Below are 20,725 nucleotides of genomic sequence, written 5' to 3' on the forward strand. Positions count from 1 at the left end.
CTGATAGACATTTGAACATGGGTAGAAGAATTTTCGTTGTCAGGATGATTAGGAGAGTTACATGTAGTGGGTGGAGGCACACAGTGAAGGGACTCTGGCTAATAAAACAGAGAAGCACTGCCCCACATCCTCTGGCCCCCACCTACTTACCCAGACAGACTCCTACTAGAATTCTAGCTTGGGTAGATGGTGTTGCCATTGAACAAGGTAAGAGAGGGAACTCAGGAGAATACTTCTGGATGGGCAAAGTGATGAATTCTCTCCATAGATGTTAATGTGAGGTGGCTTTCAGATGTTCAGCTGGAGATGTACAGTACCCACTGGGTATATTAAGGGACCGTCTAGCTTAGAGTCACAGAGTTAGCAGTCATTTCCACAAACATGGAGATCTAAACTGGGAAGGTGGTTGAGACTCACCAAGGAGAATGGTAGTTGAACTGAGAAGTGTGTCTAGAGGGGAGCTCCAGGGTTGACAGACATTTAAGGGCCTAGCACTGGTATTTCTTTATTTCCTTGTTTGATCATGTACCTTATATCAAAGCTAGTAGGGTAGTTTTTATTTTTATTTATTGATAAGCAAATTTGTGTCATGAATAAATTATTTTGCCTTCAATTTGAATGATTTGGCATTCTTCAGCCCTTTAGTAGGCCCTGGCATGGAAAATTGCTCAAGGGAATTTGTTCACAATGTAGATAGTTGTGTGAGACCCAAGAACCTGTGCTTTGTATCTGTGTTGGTGTCTATCCTGCCTGATGGGGATTGTGATTGAAGGTCATGGACATTCTCTGCCCCTTTGGCTGCATGGTTTGGCTGTCAGACCATTGAGGATGGGACTACTCTTCCTTTGGAGGCAGGAAGATAAAACAGTGCCTCCTGTCTCTAGAAAATGTTCTTATAAGCCAAAGCAGTATTATTGAGAAGGAACATGAAGGATGATTCTCAACCATGACTGGACATTAGAATCACCTGGAGAGCTTTTAAAACTACTGCTGGCAGGCTTCTGCCTCGACCAATTAAATCAGAATCTCTGTGGATAAGGCCCAGGCATGGGTGTTTTTTAAAATCAGCCAGATGATTTTAAGGTGCAACCAAGTTTAACAGTTTGGACACTTGGTACTCAAAGTATAGTCTGCAGACCAGCTCCCTTATTTGGGAGCTTGTTAGAAATGCGGACTCTCAGGTCCCACCTGAGATCTTTCTAATCAGAATCTGCATTTTAATAAAATCCCCAAGGGGTTTATTTGCACATTGTAGTTTGATGAGCAGTGCTTTGTGCCATTAGTTCTGAGCAGTGACTAAACGTTAGAATTGCCTTTTTACATGGGAAGGTTTTAAAAAGACTGATACCTCTTTAAAAAGAGATTCTGGGGTGGAGCTGAGGTATTGGTGTTTTTAAATCAGAGATTCAGGGCTTCCCTGGTGGCGCAGTGGTTGAGAGTCTGCCTGCCGATGCAGGGGACACGGGTTTGTGCCCCGGTCCGGGAAGATCCTGCATGCCGCGGAGCAGTTGGGCCCGTGAGCCATGGCCGCTGAGCCTGCGCGTCCAGAGCCTGTGCTCCACAACGGGAGAGGCCACAATAGTGAGAGGACCGCGTACTGCAAAATCAGAGATTCAAAAGTACAGCCAAGACTAAGGAGCTTTGCACTAGTCTTTGCTGTCTCTGGAGTAAAGAATAGAACTCCAGAGGTTCTTGAAAGTAGGACAGCAAGGAGAAGAGAGGTTTTTTAATTAAAAGAACTATAAGTAACATTTTTTTGAGTTTTTAAAAAAATTTTTAGAACAGTTTTAGACTTACAGAAAAACTGCAGAATTTCCATAAACCCCACACCCAATTTCTGCAGTTATTAACATCTAACATTAGTATGGTACATTTGTTTTTTGTTTTTGTTTTTTACTATAATAACATTTTTCTAGCAGTTTTGCCAAAAGGCCTTTTGACACATTTTTTGGTTTCTCTCTCATAGGCTCAAACTGTCCAAGTTGCTGAAGTTGAACCACAGTCACAGCCACAGCCTTCCCCAGAACTTCTGCTTCCAAATTCTCTGAAGCCAGAAGAAGGGCTTGAAGTATGGAAAAACTGGGCACAGACCAAGAACGCTGAGCTAGAGAAGGATGCTCAGAACAGACTGGCGCCCATTGGGAGTAAGTGTTTGGGAGGGAAAGGGGGTTGGACTCTGTCAAAAATGCAGTGGTACTTAAGCAGCAGGAGGACAGAATGGCAGGAAAGTGGTGTCCCTTGGCTCTCTGGGCACTAGGGAGCACCATCTGAAATAGTATGCTGAATTCAAGACAAGCAACAAACAGGCTGGACCTACTATAAATGAGCAGAATTTGTGGGGTTTGCCCAAGATCAGGCATTTCTGTACACATGGATTTCTGGGACAGAGAGACTTCTGGGAGGAGATATGGATTAGTGAGTGCACTCAGGGGCCCTCTTCCTTAGCATTATCCTTACATACTTCCTCATATTACAGAGGGTGGATTTTGTGTTTTTGCTTTCATGTCTTGGTCCTAATAATTGGGGGGATACGTGAGGTAGGAAGGATTGTGGTAAGGAAACCCTTTGTGTAATAGGGCAAACAGGATAATTGTCTTTGTAGGCTAGTTCTGATCGTAGATACAAGTGACCATTTTCATCCCAGCACCTTCATGGGTGGTGTCTGCTCTGAAACCTCCTTCCAGGGATATGAACAACCAGTAAAGAGACGGCTGTTGCCAGGACCCTCACTCACCTCTGGGGCTTGTGTTGCAGGGCGTCAATTGCTGCGATTCCAGGAAGATCTCATCTCTTCTGCTGTGGCCGAGTTGAATTATGGGCTCTGTCTAATGACACGGGAAGCTCGAAATGGAGAAGGTGAACCCTATGACCCAGATGTGCTGTACTATATTTTCCTGTGTATTCAAAAGGTAGGAAACAGAACTTCACAGGAACATGTTTGAGCTGTGTTCCCATTGGGTGTTTGCTGGGTAGTCAAATTAGTAAAATGACAAGCAAGTGGTTACAATAAAGACATTCTCTTTCAACTATATAGTGAATTTTTAAATGTATATTTTTTAAAATTGGAAAAGATCTACATATTCACTTTAAAAAATAAAATAAACATCATCATAATCCCACTATCTAGAGAAACATCTATTAAAATATTTGATATATTACCTTAGAGCCTTTTCTTATCATGGAACATTTATATAACACTTTTCATTAAAGTAAACATGTAGTTTGCAGAAAAGCAGTTTATCCAGAACAAAGTCTCGTGCTGACATGTAGCTTGTCTTCTCATTGTTTCCTGCATTAATGCGAAATAATTATTTGGAAGTGTCTAGCTAGAATATACAACTGTAGTTAGGTTTTCAGGACATCTAAGATGAAGATTAACAGAGAAATTCATTTTAGGACTGGCAGTTTAGGAGAGCAGAGGTGGATTTCTTAGTGTTTGAATGCTATTGTGGAGAAGCCCACAGTATGATACTTGCTAACTAGGACTCACAGAATACTTGCTAACTAGGACTCACCCTGTTGCTTAGGCCTGAGAAAAGCCCATCTGCCACTTTGTTCCTCTTTCTTAACCAGTCACCCAGAGCACTGGGTGAATTGCTCTACATGCTTTGTCTCATTCCATGCTCTCTCACTCGTGAAAGGCAGGCACAGTCATCTCCATTTACAAACAAGGAAACTGAGCCCCCAAAGTTAAAAGACTCGCATGAGTTACTAAACTTACACCATAGCTAATAAGAGGCTGGCCCTGGAGCCCACATCATGATTTTTGCTACCACAAGACAATGCCTTGCTTGGGTGAAATAGCATTCCCAAAATCTGCCCCATTGACCCAACTCTTAAGAGTGTTGTGAGAGTCAGTTCACATGCTGAAGTATACTGTGAAAGTGCCACACACTGGACAGTTTTTTTTTTAATTTATGTGGCTGCGTTGGCTCTTTGTTGCGGCACGTAGGATTTTCGTTGCAGTGTGTGGGCTTCTCTCTAGTTGTGGTGCATGGGCTCAGTAGCCCCGCAGCATGTGGGATCTTAGTTCCTCAACCAGGGATCGAACCCAAGTCCCCTGTGTTGGAAGACAGATTCTTTTTTTTTCTTTTTTATTTATTTATTTATTTATTTTTGTTATATTGGGTATTCGTTTCTGTGCGAGGGCTTTCTCTGGTTGTGGCAAGCGGGAGCCACTCTTCATCGCAGTGTGTGGGCCTCTCACTGTCGCGCCCTCTCTTGTTGCGGAGCACAGGCTCCAGACGCGCAGGCTCAGCAGTTGTGGCTCACCAGCCTAGTTGCTCCGCAGCATGTGGGATCTTCCCAGACCAGGGCTCGAACCCATGTCCCCTGCATTGGCAGGCAGATTCTCAACTACTGCACCACCAGGGAAGCCCGGAAGACAGATTCTTAACCACTGGACCACCAGGGAAGTCCCTGCTGGACAGTTTTGACTTGGTGTGTTGGTTTGTTAATGGGGGAGGAATGGGTAGGGAGAGGTGAGGGTACTGGTAGAAAAATGTTTGCTTCCCCACAACAACTTGCCCAAGAGACTACCAACATCTTTTATTGATTATTTTTCTTTTAGTATCTTTTTGAAAATGGACGGGTTGATGACATTTTCTCCGATCTTTATTATGTTCGATTCACGGAGTGGCTGCATGAAGTTCTGAAGGACGTTCAGCCCCGAGTCACTCCACTTGGTAAGAATCTTCCTCATTCTTGGATGTCTTTAGCACCTGGGTTTTAAAAAGATCAGCTGGAGGGGTGGGGGGGAAAGATGAGCTACTTGTGTGGCTAGCTGTGATATAGCATGTGGGTGAGGAGGCTATAAATCCCAGGCACCAAACATCAGTCTCTGTGCTGCTTGGCCTGATGTGGAAGGGCCACGGCTCACCAGACAGAGAATCTGGCTGGTCCCAGTGTGGCAAGGACACAGGGGCATGCAGAGTGTGAGGTAGTTACTCTATTTTTTTTCCCTATTAAAATTTATTGATTCAAATTAGAATCCTTGCAAAAATTAAGAATTATGAACTATTTCATCTGTAGGTTAATTATATTACATATTGAGTTTTTTTCCCCTTATGTTTAAACATATGTTCTACATATATAGAACATAATTTTTGCTTTACCCATGGATAACCTGGGCAGCATGTTGCGTTGGAAAGAACATGAGTTTCGCAGTAGAATGTTTGAGGTGTTTTTTTTTTTTTTTTTTTTTAAATAAACTATTTTTAAGAGCAGTTTTAGGTTTACAGGAAAACTGAGCAGGAGATACAGAGAATCCCATATACTCCCTCACACAGCGTTTCCCCTATTATTAGTATCTTGTATTAGTGTAGTGTATTTGTTAAAATCGATGAGCCAATGTTTGGTACATTATTATTAACTAAAGTCTGAAGCTTACATTAGAGTTCACTCCTTGGGTTGTATATTCTGTGGGTTTTGACAAATGGATAATGACATGTATCTACAATTCAGTATCAAACAGAAGTTTCACTGCTCTAAAATCCCCCATGTTCCACTTATTCATCCCTCCCTCCGTTCCCCTGACTCTCTGGCAATCTCTGATCTTTTTTACTGTCTCCATAATCTTGCCTTTTCCAGAATGTCATATAGTTAGAATAATTTAGTGTTAATTTCTTTCAGTAACTTCATTTAATGTTCCTGCATGTCTTTTCATGGCTTGATAGCTCATTTCTTTTTTTTGCTGAATAATATTCCGTTTTATGAATGTGCCACAGTTTGTTTATCCATTCACCTATTAAAGGACATTTTGGTTGTTTCCACGTTTCGGTAATTATGAATAAAGCTGCTGTAAACATTGTGTGTAGGTCTTTGGTGAAAGAATAGACACATCTGTGGAACAGAATAGAGAGTCCAGAAGTAGAACCACACGAATATAACCAATTTATCTTTGACCGGGGGCAAAGGCAGTTAAATGGAGAAAGGATAGTCTTCTGTTTTGTTTTCTTTTATTTTTTTTGGCCTCGCCATGTGGCTTGCGGGATCTTAGTTCCCTGACCACGGATTGAACCTGGGCCATGCAGTGAAAAGCGCCAAGTCCTAACCACTGGACCGCCAGGGATTCCCAGGATAGTCTTTTCAACTAATGCTGCTGGAACAACTGGACATGCACATATTTTTTAAAAAAATGAATCATAGACCTAAATGTAAAGCTATAAAACTCCTAGAAGATAAAATAGGAGAAAATCTAGGTGACCTCAGGTTTGTTGGTAACTTTTTAGATACAACACAAAAAGCACAATCTGTGAAACGAAAAAATTGGTAAGTTGGACTTTATTAAAATTTAAAAAACAAACAAACAAAAACTTATTCTCTGTGAAAGACATTGTTAAGAGAGTGAAAAGACAAGCCACAGACTGGGAGGAAATCTTTGCAAAACACATAACTGATAAAGGACTGGGATCCAAAATATATAAAAAAACCCTTAACAGTCAACAATAACAAAACAAAGAACCCAATTAAAAAATGGATCAAGGATCTGAACAGATGCCTCACCAAAGAAGCTGGCAGATAAGTATATGAAAAGATATTTATCATATATCATCAGGAAATGGCAAATTAAAACAACAGTGATGGGAGTTCCCTGGTGGCCTACTGATTAGGATTTGGTGCTTTCACTGCCGTGCCTCGGGTTCAGTGCCTGGTCGGGGAACTGAGATTATGCAAGCCACGTGGCACAGCATGCATAAATACATACATACATACATACAGTGATGTACCACTGTATACCTATTAGAATGGCTGAATTCCCAAGCATTCTCTTACCTTAGGATCCAGCAGTCATGCTTCTTTGTATTTACCCAAATGAGTTGAAAACCTTATGTCCACACGAATATCTGAGTTTTAATCCTGGCTCTGGATTTAATGTATGTTGTTTAACTTTTTCTTAATCTTTTTTTAAAATTGAGATATAATTGACATATAACATTATATTAGTTTCAGGTGTACAACAATGATTTGATACAGTATATATATATATATTGCAAAGTGATTTAATCTAGTTAACATTTGTCGTCATAGTTACATGCTTAACCTTTTAAAAAAATATTGTTTAAACAAATATTTTTTGAGTGCCTACTATGTGCCAGGCAGTTCCAGGTGTACATAATTCAGTAGTGAACAAAATGAAGCTTACAGTCTAACGGGGGAGACTGTATAAATAATCACATTAATTTATGATAATTAAGTGCTTTGAAGAACAAAGCACAGAGAATGGAAAGTATTACAGGTACATTAGGAGGGAGGCCTCTCTGAGGGAATGTCATTAGAACAGACACCTGAGTAAGTGAATCACTGTACATGATTTGCAAAATTTCAAACCAAGTGTAGCTATATAAAGTTTGCTTTTTAAAACTTTTTATTATGGAAATTTCAAGCACATACAAAATAAACAATAAATTAATGATACTCCCATGTACCCGTGGCAAATCTTGTTCCATATATACACTGCCTGTTCCCCGCACCGTGTTATTTTGAAGTAAATCCCAGACACTTTATCCATAAATATTTTAATGTTATTGACATTCCACAATGCCATTATTATACTTTTTTAAAAAAAAGATAAGTCCATAATGTCATCAAATTCTACCCTTTGTTGGGATTTCTAATTGTCCCATAAATATCAGAATTTTATTTGTTTGAGTCAAGTTGCAGATAAGGTCTGCACGTTGAAATTGGTGTTATATACCTTTTAATGTTTAGCTTTAATCTTTAATTTCCCCCTTGATTATTTTTCTTGCAATTTATTTATGGAAGAAACTAGCCTTTTAAAAAGTCTTAATTTTTGCTATTTTATCTCCATGCTGTAATTTAACGTATTCTTCTGTCCCCTGTATTTACAGTTAATTGGTAGTTGCATATAAAGACTTGATTAATCAAGTTTTGTTTTTTTTGTGTGTTTTCTTTTTGGCAAGGTTACATCATAGATGGGTTACTTACTTCCATCAGGTGCCCATAATGTCTGGATCCATTAATTCATGAGGAGTTGCAAGCAGTGGTATTCTAATGTTATTACTTCATTATTAGCTGAAATACAAAAATACAAAGAGAAACTTTCCCTCATCAACTCTTTGAATTCCTAGCAATATAGATTGTATAGAAGAGACAGGATAAGGGCTTGTTTCTTCTTCTTTGTTTAGTAGTTTTCACAGTAATGAGTTGGTTCACCAGCTTCCTCCAGCTGGGTTTTTTTTGTTTGTTTAAAGAATCATTGTGAGCTAATTAATTTAAATATATTTAATATGATTCAATTCATTGCACTTGTTATCTTTAATGATGCACAAATTGTCCCATCTTTGGCCATTTGGAGCCTCTTTAAATTGGCTCTTGAGTTCATTTGACATGACCCTACTTCCTTGATTTCTGGTTTGCCAGAATATTCTGGGCTTATCCTGGACATTTTCTGTCTCCCCATGTGGAATTGATCAGTTCTCCATGGAGCCTGGTGCTTTTCAGTGTTAAATGGTATTTCGTTATCACAGTCTGGATGGTAGGAGTGCTGATTGCTCCTTGGGTTTCTAGGCCTAACTAAAAAAATAATATAAAATAGATCATTTTGATGCTTTGCAGTTCAGATTCAGAACTATGAGACTTTTATATGTTGTTCCATCTGTATCTCCTGTTGCCCGTGCCAGGAGTTCTGGTTTTCAGGCATTAAAGTTCACTTTAAGTTGTGTTGTTAAGAAGTGATTATAGGGGGGCCTCCCTGGTGGCGCAGTGGTTGAGAGTCCGCCTGCCGATGCAGGGGATACGGGTTCGTGCCCCGGTCTGGGAGGATCCCATATGCCGCGGAGCGGCTGGGCCCGTGAGCCATGGCCGCTGGGCCTGCGCATCCGGAGCCTGTGCTCCGCAACGGGAGAGGCCACAACAGTGAGAGGCCCGCATACAGCAAAAAGAAAAAAAAAAAAAAAAAAAAAAGAAGTGATTATAGGGAAGTGACACCAGGTGGCAGAGTGAACCCAGGGAAAATAGGGCATGCCACCGTATGCCTGGGGCCACTCTTAGGGCTGGCCTTCCCTCCTCCCTGAGAAGGGCTATCTTCTGTCACTCATCCTGCTTAAGATTTGTCTGAGAGCAAGGAAGTTTATCTCATTGCCATTGGGCCACAAAATAGAATAGTAGAGGCAGACATTCCCTAAAGAGATGGAAGTGCACTAATGGAGTCAGAGGGCCAGCTTTGGCAAGAACAGAGAAAAGGAATGTATTGGGCAGAACATTCCCCTGCTTCTAAGAAGTGCCACCCTCACTCCCTGCCTGGAGAATCCTGAAACTCCTGCAGGAGAATGCTGGTGTCTGCTGCTGTTTCACCATGCCCTCAGTCCCTGGCACACATACACTTGGACATTGACTGTTGAATGAACATATGAAGGGGGCTTGATGATCAGTCCAAGCGTCATCTTCCTTTGGTGTAGACCTGCCTGCCCAGGGCTCTTGACCAAACCACTGCCTTAGCCCCGTCCAGCTTTCAGTTAGCTTATGAACCAGGGTCTTACAGTAAAACTTGCCCTATGGAGGAAACCTATAATAGATCTGAATATCATTCTCCCCTTTTTGCAAAGGGGATGAGAATGGGTTTGCTTTCCAGAGATGGAAGACATGAGAAGTTTAACAAGGGCAAACGGGCATGTATACCAGTTCTTTGGGACCTGGCCTGGATACCTTTGAAAGTATAATGAAAGCTCTGTACCCTCTTTTCAGAGAAGTTTGCATATATGCAGAGAGGTTGGCTTGTACTTTTGGATGTTTCTCTGAGAGATGTCCTTCTACCCCACATTAATCTGCAATTAGAGAAGAATTAACATCAGGTGGGAGTGATCATGTAGGGCAGTGGTTCTCAAAGTGTGGTGTTAGGAACTTGTTGAAAACACACATTTTCAGGTCCTGCCCAGAAACTTGGGTTGGGACTCAGCTGTTTGTGTTTTAACAAGCTTTCCAGATGATTCTGCCGTGTCCCAGGAAGACTTCTCCAGTTAAGCTCGTACTCCTGTGTGGTCCTTGTCACACCTCCCATCCTGCACCTTTGAGGGACTGCCTGCCATCCTCTTGTTGTAGCAGTACTTTGTTCCTCCTAGGCTATGTCCTGCCCAGCCACGTGACTGAGGAGATGCTGTGGGAGTGCAAGCAGCTCGGCGCTCACTCCCCTTCCACCCTGCTGACCACCCTCATGTTCTTTAACACCAAGTAAGTGTTCTAGAGGCTCCATGCTTAGCCACTGCTGGCATCTGCCCAGTGAAGAGGGTAGAAACTATCCAGATGGACTTCTGAATACCTTTGACATATACTTGAGAGCCTTTGAGCTACTGAAAGCCCTCAGCCCCACTTGGCTACATTTTGTGTGCTGACCAGTGAGGCAGACAGCCTTGCCAGATCCCTACCATCAGTCTTGATAAGATTCCTCCACTAGACAGTGTGTTTGGGTGTGGGCCTGCCCAGATTCTGGGAGTGTGGGCAGTGGCTCCTCTGAAGCCCCGATGGCAGAGGGTAAGTCACGGTCTCCTCCTGGCACCCCTCCCTTTGCCTTGCTTTCACTTGTGGTGCAGATACTTCCTGTTGAAGACAGTGGACCAGCACATGAAGCTGGCCTTCTCCAAGGTCTTACGACAGACAAAGAAGAACCCCTCTAATCCTAAGGATAAAAGCACGAGTATTCGGTACCTGAAGGCACTTGGGATACACCAGACTGGCCAGAAAGGTAGGGGAAAGAGGTAGGGGTTGCAGAAACAGCTGCTACTAGTCCTGCCCTGCCCTTGTGCCTGGGGGGCTAGTAATGAGTGTGAAGATTGGGATTTGCTGGATAGGAATTTTCCATTCCCTTCTCCCAGCCAGCAACTTCAAACTCTTCTAGAAGCAGAGACGCCCCAGAAATGATAGCTGCCTTTTCCTTTCATACTCACTGCCCATGCCTCGCACCCTTTTCCTTCCGAGTATTTCCTAGTTGGGATGGCTGGAAGCCTAAGGTTTCTAATCTGAGCCTGAGTAAAGACAGTCTGATGCCATGTCTGTGGTGGTGGGGGGGGTATGTTTTATAGTTACAGATGACATGTATGCAGAACAGACGGAAAATCCAGAGAATCCACTGAGATGTCCTATCAAGCTCTACGATTTCTACCTCTTTAAATGGTGAGGAGGCTTTATTGTGACTGGGTGACGTGTGTGTGTGCGCGCGCGCCAAAGCATTCTCTAGTCACAGGCAGAGTAAAAACACACTTCTGAAAAGCTAAATATAGAAGCAACCTTATTGGTTTTCCCAAAGCATGTGCCCAGCACTGCTCCCTGATGGTCCACGTTCATGGAGAGAGGATGAAGGTAGAGGGAGGACGGTACAGAGAGGCTGCCTCTGTCACATATTGAGCATAGCCCTTCATCTTCCTGGCCTTGACCTTTTTTCACCACCACTGTCAATCTAAGGGGAACTCCTTTCCTTGGCTTTCGTTCTCTCTTGCCCCTGCAGTTTAGTATATCATCTTAACAGCAATGCCAGAAGATCTTTCTACATTGTAGGTCTCATCGTGTTACTTAGATTAAAACCTTTAGTGGTTTCCTTTTACTCTACAGAGAAAGACCGTAATCCTGATGTGGCCAGCAGGGCCTTTCATGTACTCTCCCTTGTTAACCTCATGTCCGTGTAGCTCTTGGCGCTCTAGCCACACTGGCTCTTCTCCACTGAAGGGCATCATGCTCTCCTTTCCTCAAGACCTCTGCACAGAACTTTTCGCTGTTGGGCAAACCCTGCCACCCCCTGCCTGTTTAGCTAGTTAGCTCCTATCCATCCTTAAAAGAGCTTTATTAGGGAAGCATTTCCAAATTCCCTGCCTGTTCCCTCCGGCTGTTTCTTCTGTAACCCTTACCACTGTTTGTTATTTTCTTTGTCTTTATGTAACTGTTTAATTGCTGTCTGTCTCCCCTCTTACCTGTAAACTTCATAATATAGGGACTCTTGGGTCTTATTCATTTCTTTTAATATCAGCACCTGGTGCAGGCCTGGCACACAGTAGCCCTTTGATAAATCTTGAATCAGTGGATGAATAACTGTTAGAGGATGGCATGTGCTCAGTACTTAAGAGAAGTACAGCACAACATTGAGGGGGTGTGAGTCCAGGTAAAGGCCCCAGCATCATAGCCAAGCTGAGAAGTCAGAGTCCCTCAGATCAAGTTGAGGAATTATCAATGGATGGAGTAGAGGAAACAACATAAACAAAGACTTGGAGATAGACTTTCTGGGTGCTGAAATTGATTCAGAGTGGGATATGGTTGGACTCAAGTAGATGAGCCCCAGGAGCCCTAGTCAGAGGAATCACACCTCGCAGTGTGTGAGGGAGGAGCAGAAGATGGGCAGCCTAACACTGGCATTTGCAGTAACTCCAAAGGGACGTCCTAGAGGTAGTGTGTGTTGACTGCATGGAATTTAGGAGCTGTGCCACCATGCTTTCCAGAGCTCCCCATCTTTTGCAGATAGCATCTGTTCAGGAGGTTCATGGTGGGAGGGTTGAGATCATGGTGGTTTTACCCAGCTTTTACCCATGTATTCTTCAGCCCCCAGAGTGTGAAAGGCCGGAATGACACCTTTTACCTGACGCCCGAGCCGGTGGTGGCCCCCAACAGCCCAATCTGGTACTCAGTCCAGCCTATCAGCAGAGAGCAGATGGGACAGATGCTGACTCGGATCCTGGTGATACGAGAAATTCAAGAGGCCATTGCGGTGGCCAACGCAAGCACCATGCACTGAGATCCCTCAGCCATGGTGCAAGGGAGACCATCCAGGAAAAAATGGACACTTTCACACTAAAGAAGAGGCCTCCATTTTTCTTTCTTTTTTTATTGGTGTAGTTATGAACCCTTTCAGACTGCTTCTATTTCAAATGTAAAAGGAAACTTTGCCCCCCTGTGCATCTTCATAAACCTGCTGTGGCAGACTTCTCAGCCCATGGGGGCTCTGGGTTTTCTGAGAGCCAGATGTCCTAGACAGTTGCTGGCTGACTTTTTTTGTGTGGGGCCTGAGGAAAGGGCTTGGACTGTTAGGAGAAATGTCGCCCCTTCCCTTCCTCCAGAAAGATGGAATTAATGATGGATGGACCCTCCAGGGAATCTCCCCAGCTGGCTTCCACTCTGACTGGCAGACTTCGCTGACCACAGGGGAGCCATGGTCTTTTCTTTCTTCATGCTCAGACATAAACCTAGCATCTTAATGGAAGGAAAATGAGGGGAACTTCAATTATGATTTATTAAAGACAATTTCTATTACACCTTCCTTTATGACAAGTGACATTTTAGATGTTAAAGTAAAAACTTTACCATGTCTTTTTTTTTTTTTTTTTTTTTGGCCTAACATTGAGGCCTTAAACCTGAGGCTTCTGTGCCTGATGGAATTCTTGTAACATACACTTGTGTATCATATAAAGATACCACTCTGTTTCTCTTATGTATTCTTAATATAGTTGTTTATTAAGAATGACAAGCACGTCTTTTCAACATGCTAGTGAACAACGCCTCTTCATTTGGGAGGAGCCAGGCGGGACAGTGGCAGCAAAGCCTTGCCTGTTCGTTGGACGGGGCGAGGTCCTGCGGGAGGGGGTAGCAACAGGAAACAGCCCTAGGGCGTGCTATGCGCCTGCGTTCCCTCCAGCCAGCCCCGCCCTAGAGGCTTACGAGCTCTGTACGTGCGTGCTGCGTCCTGACGTCGGCGACGCGCTGGGCGCGGTGACGATATCGGCGGGTTTATATTGGCGCGGCCCAGAAGGCGGAGGCCTCTGCGGCGACGTCTTCGGAGACGCGCGGCCTTGCCCCGCGCTAGCCATGGCCGACTACCTGATTAGCGGGGGCACGTCCTACGTGCCGGACGACGGGCTCACGGCACAGCAGCTGTTCAACTGTGGGGACGGCCTCACCTACAAGTGCGGGCCTAGCGGGCTCACCTGGGCCAGGAGAGGAGCGGCGCGCAGGGTTGGGAGGCCGGGTGGGGCTTCCATTGAGCCCGCTTGGCTCGGGTGTGGGGGACAGGTTCCGGAAACTCCCCACCCATCTCAGGTTCAGTTTGACAGGTCTGAAGCGGGCGGGATGGAGGAGGCATCTTGGTAGTGCCTGAGATTTCCAGGTTAGAAACTCCGTTCTCTGGGCACATGGAGTTGTCAGGATGCCAGAGGCGCTGATGACAGCTAGGTGGCAGAAAAGGTCCGCTGTCTCCATCTCTACCTTGTTCTCTGCCTTTCCTGTGATACTCGGGCTAGGTCATTTCCCTCTCTGCCGGAACGCCTTAAGAGATGATTTATGAGGATGGCGTCTCAGGCTGCCATAAGCCTGATCCTTACTCCCAATTCCCCTCCCCTCTAGTGACTTTCTCATTCTCCCCGGGTACATCGATTTCACTGCAGACCAAGTGGTGAGTATGGACAGGAATTGGATCCTAAGTATCAAGGTTGGATAAAAGTGCTGCTGTCCCCTCTCGGCTATCTCAGTAGATTGCTTTTGGGGGTGGATGCTATGGAATGGTCTTACTGGCATGCAGGTCATACAGAGCACCTATTTTGCGGGGAACATGGCACCGCCCTGAGGTATATGAGGTGCTTTTGCACATTAGTTGGCTTTATTTCTTTAGGACCTGACCTCTGCTCTGACTAAAAAGATCACTCTGAAGACCCCACTTGTTTCCTCACCCATGGACACAGTCACAGAGGCTGGGATGGCCATAGCAATGGCGGTGAGCACTGTGGCATGTGAGGGCAGAAGCAGGGGCCCCATCTCTGTTTCCCACAGGCATACAATCATGCCACTCTTCTTGTCACTTTTCCCATTTTCTGTGTATCCTGCAGCTTACAGGTGGTATTGGCTTCATCCACCACAACTGTACACCAGAATTCCAGGCCAATGAAGTTCGTAAAGTGAAGGTCAGAAGGGAAAAGATCACTGTCAAGAGCTCCTGGGAATTGCACTGAGGTGGAGTGGGGTGGGAGTGGGGGAATTATTCTCCTGATTTAGGATCCTTTCTTTCCCACTGTGGGGGTTCAATTCCTGAGAAGAGCCTGAGACCCTGTGTCTTAAAGCAACAGAAGAGGGCCAGGTGGACAGTGCCTGCAGTTCACTCATGTCTCCTAGCTCTGGGTTTGAAGTGTTTGTGTGATTTGATCCTGTGGCACTGCCAAAGGGGGAGTTGCAACGGATCCCAGGCTTCAGACCAAAAGTCTGATGAAAGTGGTTCAGAAGTGCCCTTTCTCACCATCCCTTCCAGAAATATGAACAGGGATTCATCACGGACCCTGTTGTCCTCAGTCCCAAGGATCGAGTGCGGGATGTCTTTGAAGCCAAGGCCCGGCATGGCTTCTGTGGTATCCCCATCACTGACACAGGCCGGATGGGGAGCCGCCTGGTGGGCATCATCTCCTCGAGGGACATTGATTTTCTCAAGGAGGAGGAGCATGACCGGTTTTTGGGAGAGGTGGGTGCCACTGACAGAGCACAGGCAAACTCTGACAGCCCAGGCTAAAGATAAAAGCTTCTGTTCTGTTGTCTGAATGGCAACTCTGAGGGCCTCTGCTGTCCAGGAAAGATGAACACCCGGCTAAGTTTCTGACCCTTTCATGGGGTTCCTGCATCCCTTCCCCACCAAAGGCTTTCAATCTGCCCAAATGTTTGCCAGCATACCCAAACTTTTTGCCACACCCAGAGTGGGGGCTGTGCTCAAGGACCAACTTCAGCTTCCTCTTGTCATTTCTCCAGTGTGGCTCTTTCTCCACAACGTGCTCCATGTACCTGATGTCCTTTCTACTAAATTCTCACTCTTGCCACTAGATTGTTGCAGACTGTTGGGTTTACTTGAGGGTAGTCTGGGTGCAGGTGTGTAAACATGGTGGTCTTTGGAACCTCACCCCTGAGTTAGGGCAGGGTCTGTTGGGAGGCCTGATCTCCTACTGCCATTCCTCACAACTCCCCTCTCTTCTAGATCATGACAAAGAGGGAAGACTTGGTGGTAGCCCCTGCAGGCATCACATTGAAGGAAGCAAATGAAATTCTGCAGCGCAGCAAGAAGGGTGAGTCCTAGAGGTAGGAAGGGTTCTGGAACCAAAGACCAAGGTCCTGATTTATGTCCTGCCCTGCCCCCAGGAAAGTTACCCATTGTAAATGAAGATGATGAGCTGGTGGCCATCATTGCCCGGACAGACCTGAAGAAAAACCGAGATTACCCACTGGCCTCCAAAGATGCCAAGAAGCAGCTGCTGTGTGGAGCAGCCATTGGCACTCATGAGGATGACAAGTATCGGCTGGACTTGCTAGCCCAGGCTGGTGTGGACGTGGTGGTTTTGGTGAGCTGCTGCACAGGCAAGGTGGGGTGGTGGTAGGAGCAGCTGTCATACCACAGTCTCATTGGGACTACCTTCCTGTCTCAGGACTCTTCCCAGGGAAACTCCATCTTCCAGATCAACATGATCAAGTACATCAAAGAGAAATACCCCAGTCTCCAAGTCATTGGAGGCAATGGTGAGACAAGACTGGGCACTGAAGGATGTGGGGCGAGAGTGGGGGAGCTAGGCTCCCACATAGACCTTCACGTGAGCCTTTTCCTGCTCCTCTCTGCAGTGGTCACAGCTGCTCAGGCCAAGAACCTCATAGATGCTGGTGTAGATGCCCTGCGGGTGGGAATGGGCAGTGGCTCCATCTGCATCACTCAAGAAGGTAATTACAAAGACGTTTTGGCAAGGCCCTCAGAGACCTGGCTTTAGCAGGGCCCTTAGCCCCACATGCCCTGGAGCCAAGCTCTCTTACGGGAACTACATTGAGTCCTCCAGTAGGGGCAGCCCCAGGGCCAAACAGGCCTCTTGGACGGGCAACATGCTGGAAGTAAGACGAGCTCTCGTCAGTCTTCACCTGCCACTCCCCCCACCCCACCCCTCGCCTAGCCTGGCCTCCCCGCTCCTGCTCCCTGCCCTCTCTAAACTCTGGTCTGTTTGTTTTATTTAGCGGCTCCCAAGATCCCTCCAGACATAAAGTCCCACAGCCCCAAATGCCCTTCTACTGTCACGGGCTGCTATAGTAAGTCCGGCCCGGTCCACTGGCCCGGCCCAGCTGCCCACTGCCCGGCTGCTTGGTTGACTGTAGCTGTAGCTCCCGGGGTTTGTGGTGCTGACGGGTGGGCAGGGCAAACTGAATGACAGACCATGGTTTTGGGAGCTGCTCAAGAACACAGCTCCCTCCTCTTCCTGGGGTGTTTGTAGGGCAGGACCTCCACCAGGTAGGCCCTGCTCTGCCCACATCTCCTGCAGTAGGCACAGCTTAAGGACCCAACTCTGGGGTCCTCTCTTCCTTCCACACCACTGCCCTGATCTTGCCTGAGCTGCCCACCATGCAGGGAGCAAGGGGTGGGTCTCTGGGTACTAACTGCACGGTGACCCCTACCCCACCTGATATCAATTGGGCGGGGCTATCCCGGCTGCTGACTGCATGTGCCTGAGGCTGCCCTGGGCCATGCACATAATGCACGCGCACATGCCAAGGGTGAGTGGGGGCCATCACAGCTATTTGTACTGTTTAAGGCTGATGGGGCAGCAGCCATCCCAGACAAGACTCTTTCTCTACCAGGCTGCAGTCCTGGTGCAGGTGTAACTGAGAGCTCCTGGGTGCTGATTTGTGGCCACAGAGCCTCTTGCCTGTCCCCACTAACGCCACCCCAATGTGTTCCTCCATGTCTCAACAGTGCTAGCCTGTGGGCGGCCCCAAGCAACAGCAGTGTACAAGGTGTCAGAATATGCACGGCGCTTTGGTGTTCCTGTCATCGCTGATGGAGGAATCCAAAATGTGGGCCATATTGCCAAAGCTTTGGCCCTTGGGGCCTCCACAGGTGAGGCCCAACATTCGGGGAGCCTAGGGGGGTCTCCTTCCCTAATGCCACTCAGGGTCTTCCCCCAGCATTCCTTCTGTCCATAGTTATGATGGGCTCCCTCCTGGCTGCTACCACTGAAGCCCCTGGCGAGTATTTCTTCTCTGATGGGATCCGGCTAAAGAAATATCGTGGTATGGGTTCTCTCGATGCCATGGACAAGCATCTCAGCAGCCAGAACCGATATTTCAGGTGGGACAGGCAGGTCAGTTGCCCTACGCTAACCCTGCACTGGCAGCGGCATCCATGTTTCGACTTTGCCTGTATTTCCTGCCTCTCCCTGCAGTGAAGCTGATAAAATCAAAGTGGCCCAGGGGGTGTCTGGGGCTGTGCAGGATAAAGGATCCATCCACAAATTTGTTCCCTACCTGATTGCCGGCATCCAGCACTCCTGCCAGGACATTGGTGCCAAGAGTTTGACCCAAGTCCGGTAAGCTTAGGGAGCTGGGACATTGGGTAGAGGGCCTGGTCCAGGGCCAGCTACCCACATCTGACTTCTGCCTCTCTTCAGAGCCATGATGTATTCTGGAGAGCTCAAGTTTGAGAAGAGAACATCCTCAGCTCAGGTGGAAGGTGGTGTCCACAGCCTCCATTCGTAAGTGACCAGCCCTCTCCACTCCTCTGTCCTTGGGGTGGAGGTCTCTTCCATGCCTCCATGCTCCTGCCCTCACCTCACAGCTGGTCCTTCTGCCAACAGGTATGAGAAGCGTCTTTTCTGAAAAGGGATACAGCACACCCTCGGTTTTTCAATAAAAGTTTGAAAAAAAAGTGTTGCCTGATCTTTGAGGTCAACAAGTAGGTGGGGCTCTGCAGCTGCCACCATCACAGATACACAAAAACAAAGCACCTTCATTTCCAGAGAAAGCCTCATGCCCCGAGATAAGGATGCTTCAAGGAACTGGAAGTGGGGGGTAGTACTAGATTCAAAAAGCCCCTCCTGAGGCATCTCAAAAGGCAGCTCAGACCCAAGGGTTTGGTCTCAGAAATTGCCTGTGGCTGCTTAGGAAGGGTCACAGAACAGTCCATGGGGCTTTGGACTGGCATCCAAGGGGCCTCCTGCTAGCCCAAAGTTTGGCCACCATGGGATCGGGGCCTCCTGCTAGCCCAAAGTTTGGCCACCATGGGATCAGGTTGAGGCCCACATACATATCCTCTAACTTGAATCTCTAAAAGGACCTCGTGGAGAAAACACAGAGGTTCCCTCAAATCTGCATGTCAGCAAGTAGATAGATATATGGCTTAGAACAGGTGCCTATACTGTCTCCTGGCCTCTGAGGCCAAGCAGTGTAGACAAATAGATGACCCCTTGGTTCCTTCACAACCCCCTCCAAGAACTCACTGAGCCAGCAACTCCTGGCCAGCAACACACCTAGTACAAAATCAGAGGAGTGGGTTAAATTATTAATTTGCTGGCAAACAAGACAAGTGTTACAGTGACAAAGGGGGAGGGGTTAGCGAAAGCTTTGGGAACCACTGCATTCTGCAAAAGGTGCTAGGGCCCTCCTGGACGGGTCAGGTAAGTTCCTGGTGGTTCATTCTGCAGCTTGGGCCAGAGATGTGAGTGCAGCCCCACCAGGTGGGGGAATGAGAGCAGCTCCTGTCACTCGGCCTTCATGACACAGGAAGTTGAAAGTGGCACAGGCATTGGGCTGCAAAGAGAAAGCCAGCATCAGCTGGGCTAGTGCTAGGCTTGGGCTCCCCTCCGCATTCCCAAGTCCCAGACATACTGTGTCCTGCACTTCCACAGCGATGCCCCGCTGCCTCATGGCTCGCAGCAAGTGGGAGTGCAGCCGCTCAGTCCGGTCTCCAGTGCCCACCACAACAATCTCTAGGGAAGGACAGACATGGCTAGTCTACAACCAGGTCTGTCTAGAGGGTGGCTTTCTGGGGCTCAGCAGTTCAGCCCTCCCCTCCTCCAATACCTATTCGGGGCTCCAGCATCCAAAAGAGAGAGAAGCTTTCCTCGGTGATGTCCTGGTGAGAACCTACCTGTGTGGGGAGGAGACAAGTTAAATACAAGTCCACCTAGGTTTCCCCAGAGACCCTCTACTTGCTCCAGTGCGGGGCAAAAGAAAAGCCAGGTGTGCCAGGGACGGAATCAGGGGGCAGGCCTGTGACTCTGGCCCTCGGTTTCCTCACTGCAGGGAAAGGCTCACGTTCCACTGCACCACCGAGTGTGGGAGTAGCGCACAGGGCCCAAGTACGCGATTTCCGTTGACCGTGAAGCCGCGGCTGTTGTAGCTGTCGATGTACATATCGTGCGGGGACTCGCGCTGCAGCAGAGAGATGCGCGTCCGCTGGTACAGTTCGTCATCCGCCGGCGTGAGCCGATGCCCACGCCGCGGGGCCCTGCGGAGATGTATGGTCAGGGTCTAGGGGGCCGGGAATCGCCGGCCGTAGGAGCGGGTGGTCCGGGACGCTGGGTCCGGGCTCACCATGGCAGCTGCGCGGGCGGACAGCGAAGGGCGAGCCGCGCTCGGTACAGACTCCGTAGCACGAACGCGGCGGCCATTGCGGACCGACGTGCAGGGAAGCTGGCGCAGGCACAGCGGGGTCGTGGCGTCACCAAGCCTAGCGCGGCTACAGCGCCCCCAGCGTCGCGGAGGGCACCGCGCAGCTCGGCCGGCCCAGCGCGGGAGAGAGGAGGGAGCGGGCCAGGGGCCTCGGTCCCATGAGGGCGCGTCCCCCAGCGCGGCTCCGGTGTCAGCACCTGCCGTCCGCCCCTCCCCAGACCCCCACAGGCTGTCCTGGGGGAGCCGGACACCTGGTGGCGTGGCTGGCCTCAGGACACTGCCTGGGCCCCAGCCGCGGCCTGGCCCCCGGCTCTCAGCCATTACTCCGGCCTCCCGGGGC

At 47.5% G+C, this 20,725-nt stretch overlaps 3 protein-coding genes across 6 annotated transcripts in view; 2 read left to right on the top strand and 1 right to left on the bottom strand.

The window, feature by feature from the left end:
- The window catches only part of QRICH1 (glutamine rich 1), a 56,170-nt gene extending 42,920 nt beyond the window's left edge, over positions 1-13,250 (top strand). For both annotated transcript variants that reach the window (XM_082638354.1, XM_082638355.1), the window contains exons 4-10: positions 1,967-2,144; positions 2,755-2,909; positions 4,571-4,685; positions 10,080-10,188; positions 10,548-10,699; positions 11,037-11,127; positions 12,541-13,250. In XM_082638354.1, coding sequence (XP_082494480.1) covers positions 1,967-2,144; positions 2,755-2,909; positions 4,571-4,685; positions 10,080-10,188; positions 10,548-10,699; positions 11,037-11,127; positions 12,541-12,733 — 993 coding nt within the window. In that variant the 3' untranslated portion in view covers positions 12,734-13,250. The remainder of the gene's footprint in view (positions 1-1,966; positions 2,145-2,754; positions 2,910-4,570; positions 4,686-10,079; positions 10,189-10,547; positions 10,700-11,036; positions 11,128-12,540) is intronic.
- Positions 13,251-13,735: 485 nt separating this feature from the next.
- Positions 13,736-18,657, top strand: IMPDH2 (inosine monophosphate dehydrogenase 2). Of its 3 annotated transcripts, none has more exons than XM_082638666.1 (15): positions 13,736-13,898; positions 14,335-14,383; positions 14,600-14,701; positions 14,814-14,888; positions 15,230-15,436; positions 15,941-16,028; positions 16,102-16,301; positions 16,386-16,476; positions 16,576-16,671; positions 16,957-17,028; positions 17,690-17,833; positions 17,920-18,064; positions 18,159-18,302; positions 18,384-18,467; positions 18,570-18,657. In XM_082638666.1, the coding sequence occupies exons 1-15, from the start codon at positions 13,801-13,803 to the stop codon at positions 18,589-18,591; spliced, it is 1,617 nt and encodes a 538-aa protein (XP_082494792.1). In that variant the 5' UTR covers positions 13,736-13,800; the 3' UTR covers positions 18,592-18,657. The 3 variants fall into 3 exon arrangements, with proteins under 3 accessions (XP_082494792.1, XP_082494793.1, XP_082494794.1); XM_082638667.1 differs by having other exon boundaries at positions 14,627-14,701; XM_082638668.1 differs by lacking the exon at positions 16,957-17,028.
- Positions 18,658-19,245: 588 nt separating this feature from the next.
- NDUFAF3 (NADH:ubiquinone oxidoreductase complex assembly factor 3) lies at positions 19,246-20,423 on the bottom strand. The gene is made up of 5 exons (XM_082638669.1): positions 20,308-20,423; positions 20,029-20,221; positions 19,795-19,861; positions 19,600-19,700; positions 19,246-19,521 (listed from the first exon to the last, which is right to left on the bottom strand). The coding sequence occupies exons 1-5, from the start codon at positions 20,382-20,384 to the stop codon at positions 19,405-19,407; spliced, it is 555 nt and encodes a 184-aa protein (XP_082494795.1). The 5' UTR covers positions 20,385-20,423; the 3' UTR covers positions 19,246-19,404.
- Between the last annotated feature and the right edge of the window lie 302 nt (positions 20,424-20,725).

This window comes from Mesoplodon mirus, assembly GCF_964341445.2.
Source record: "Mesoplodon mirus genome assembly, chromosome: 12".
Lineage (NCBI taxonomy): Eukaryota > Metazoa > Chordata > Mammalia > Artiodactyla > Ziphiidae > Mesoplodon > Mesoplodon mirus.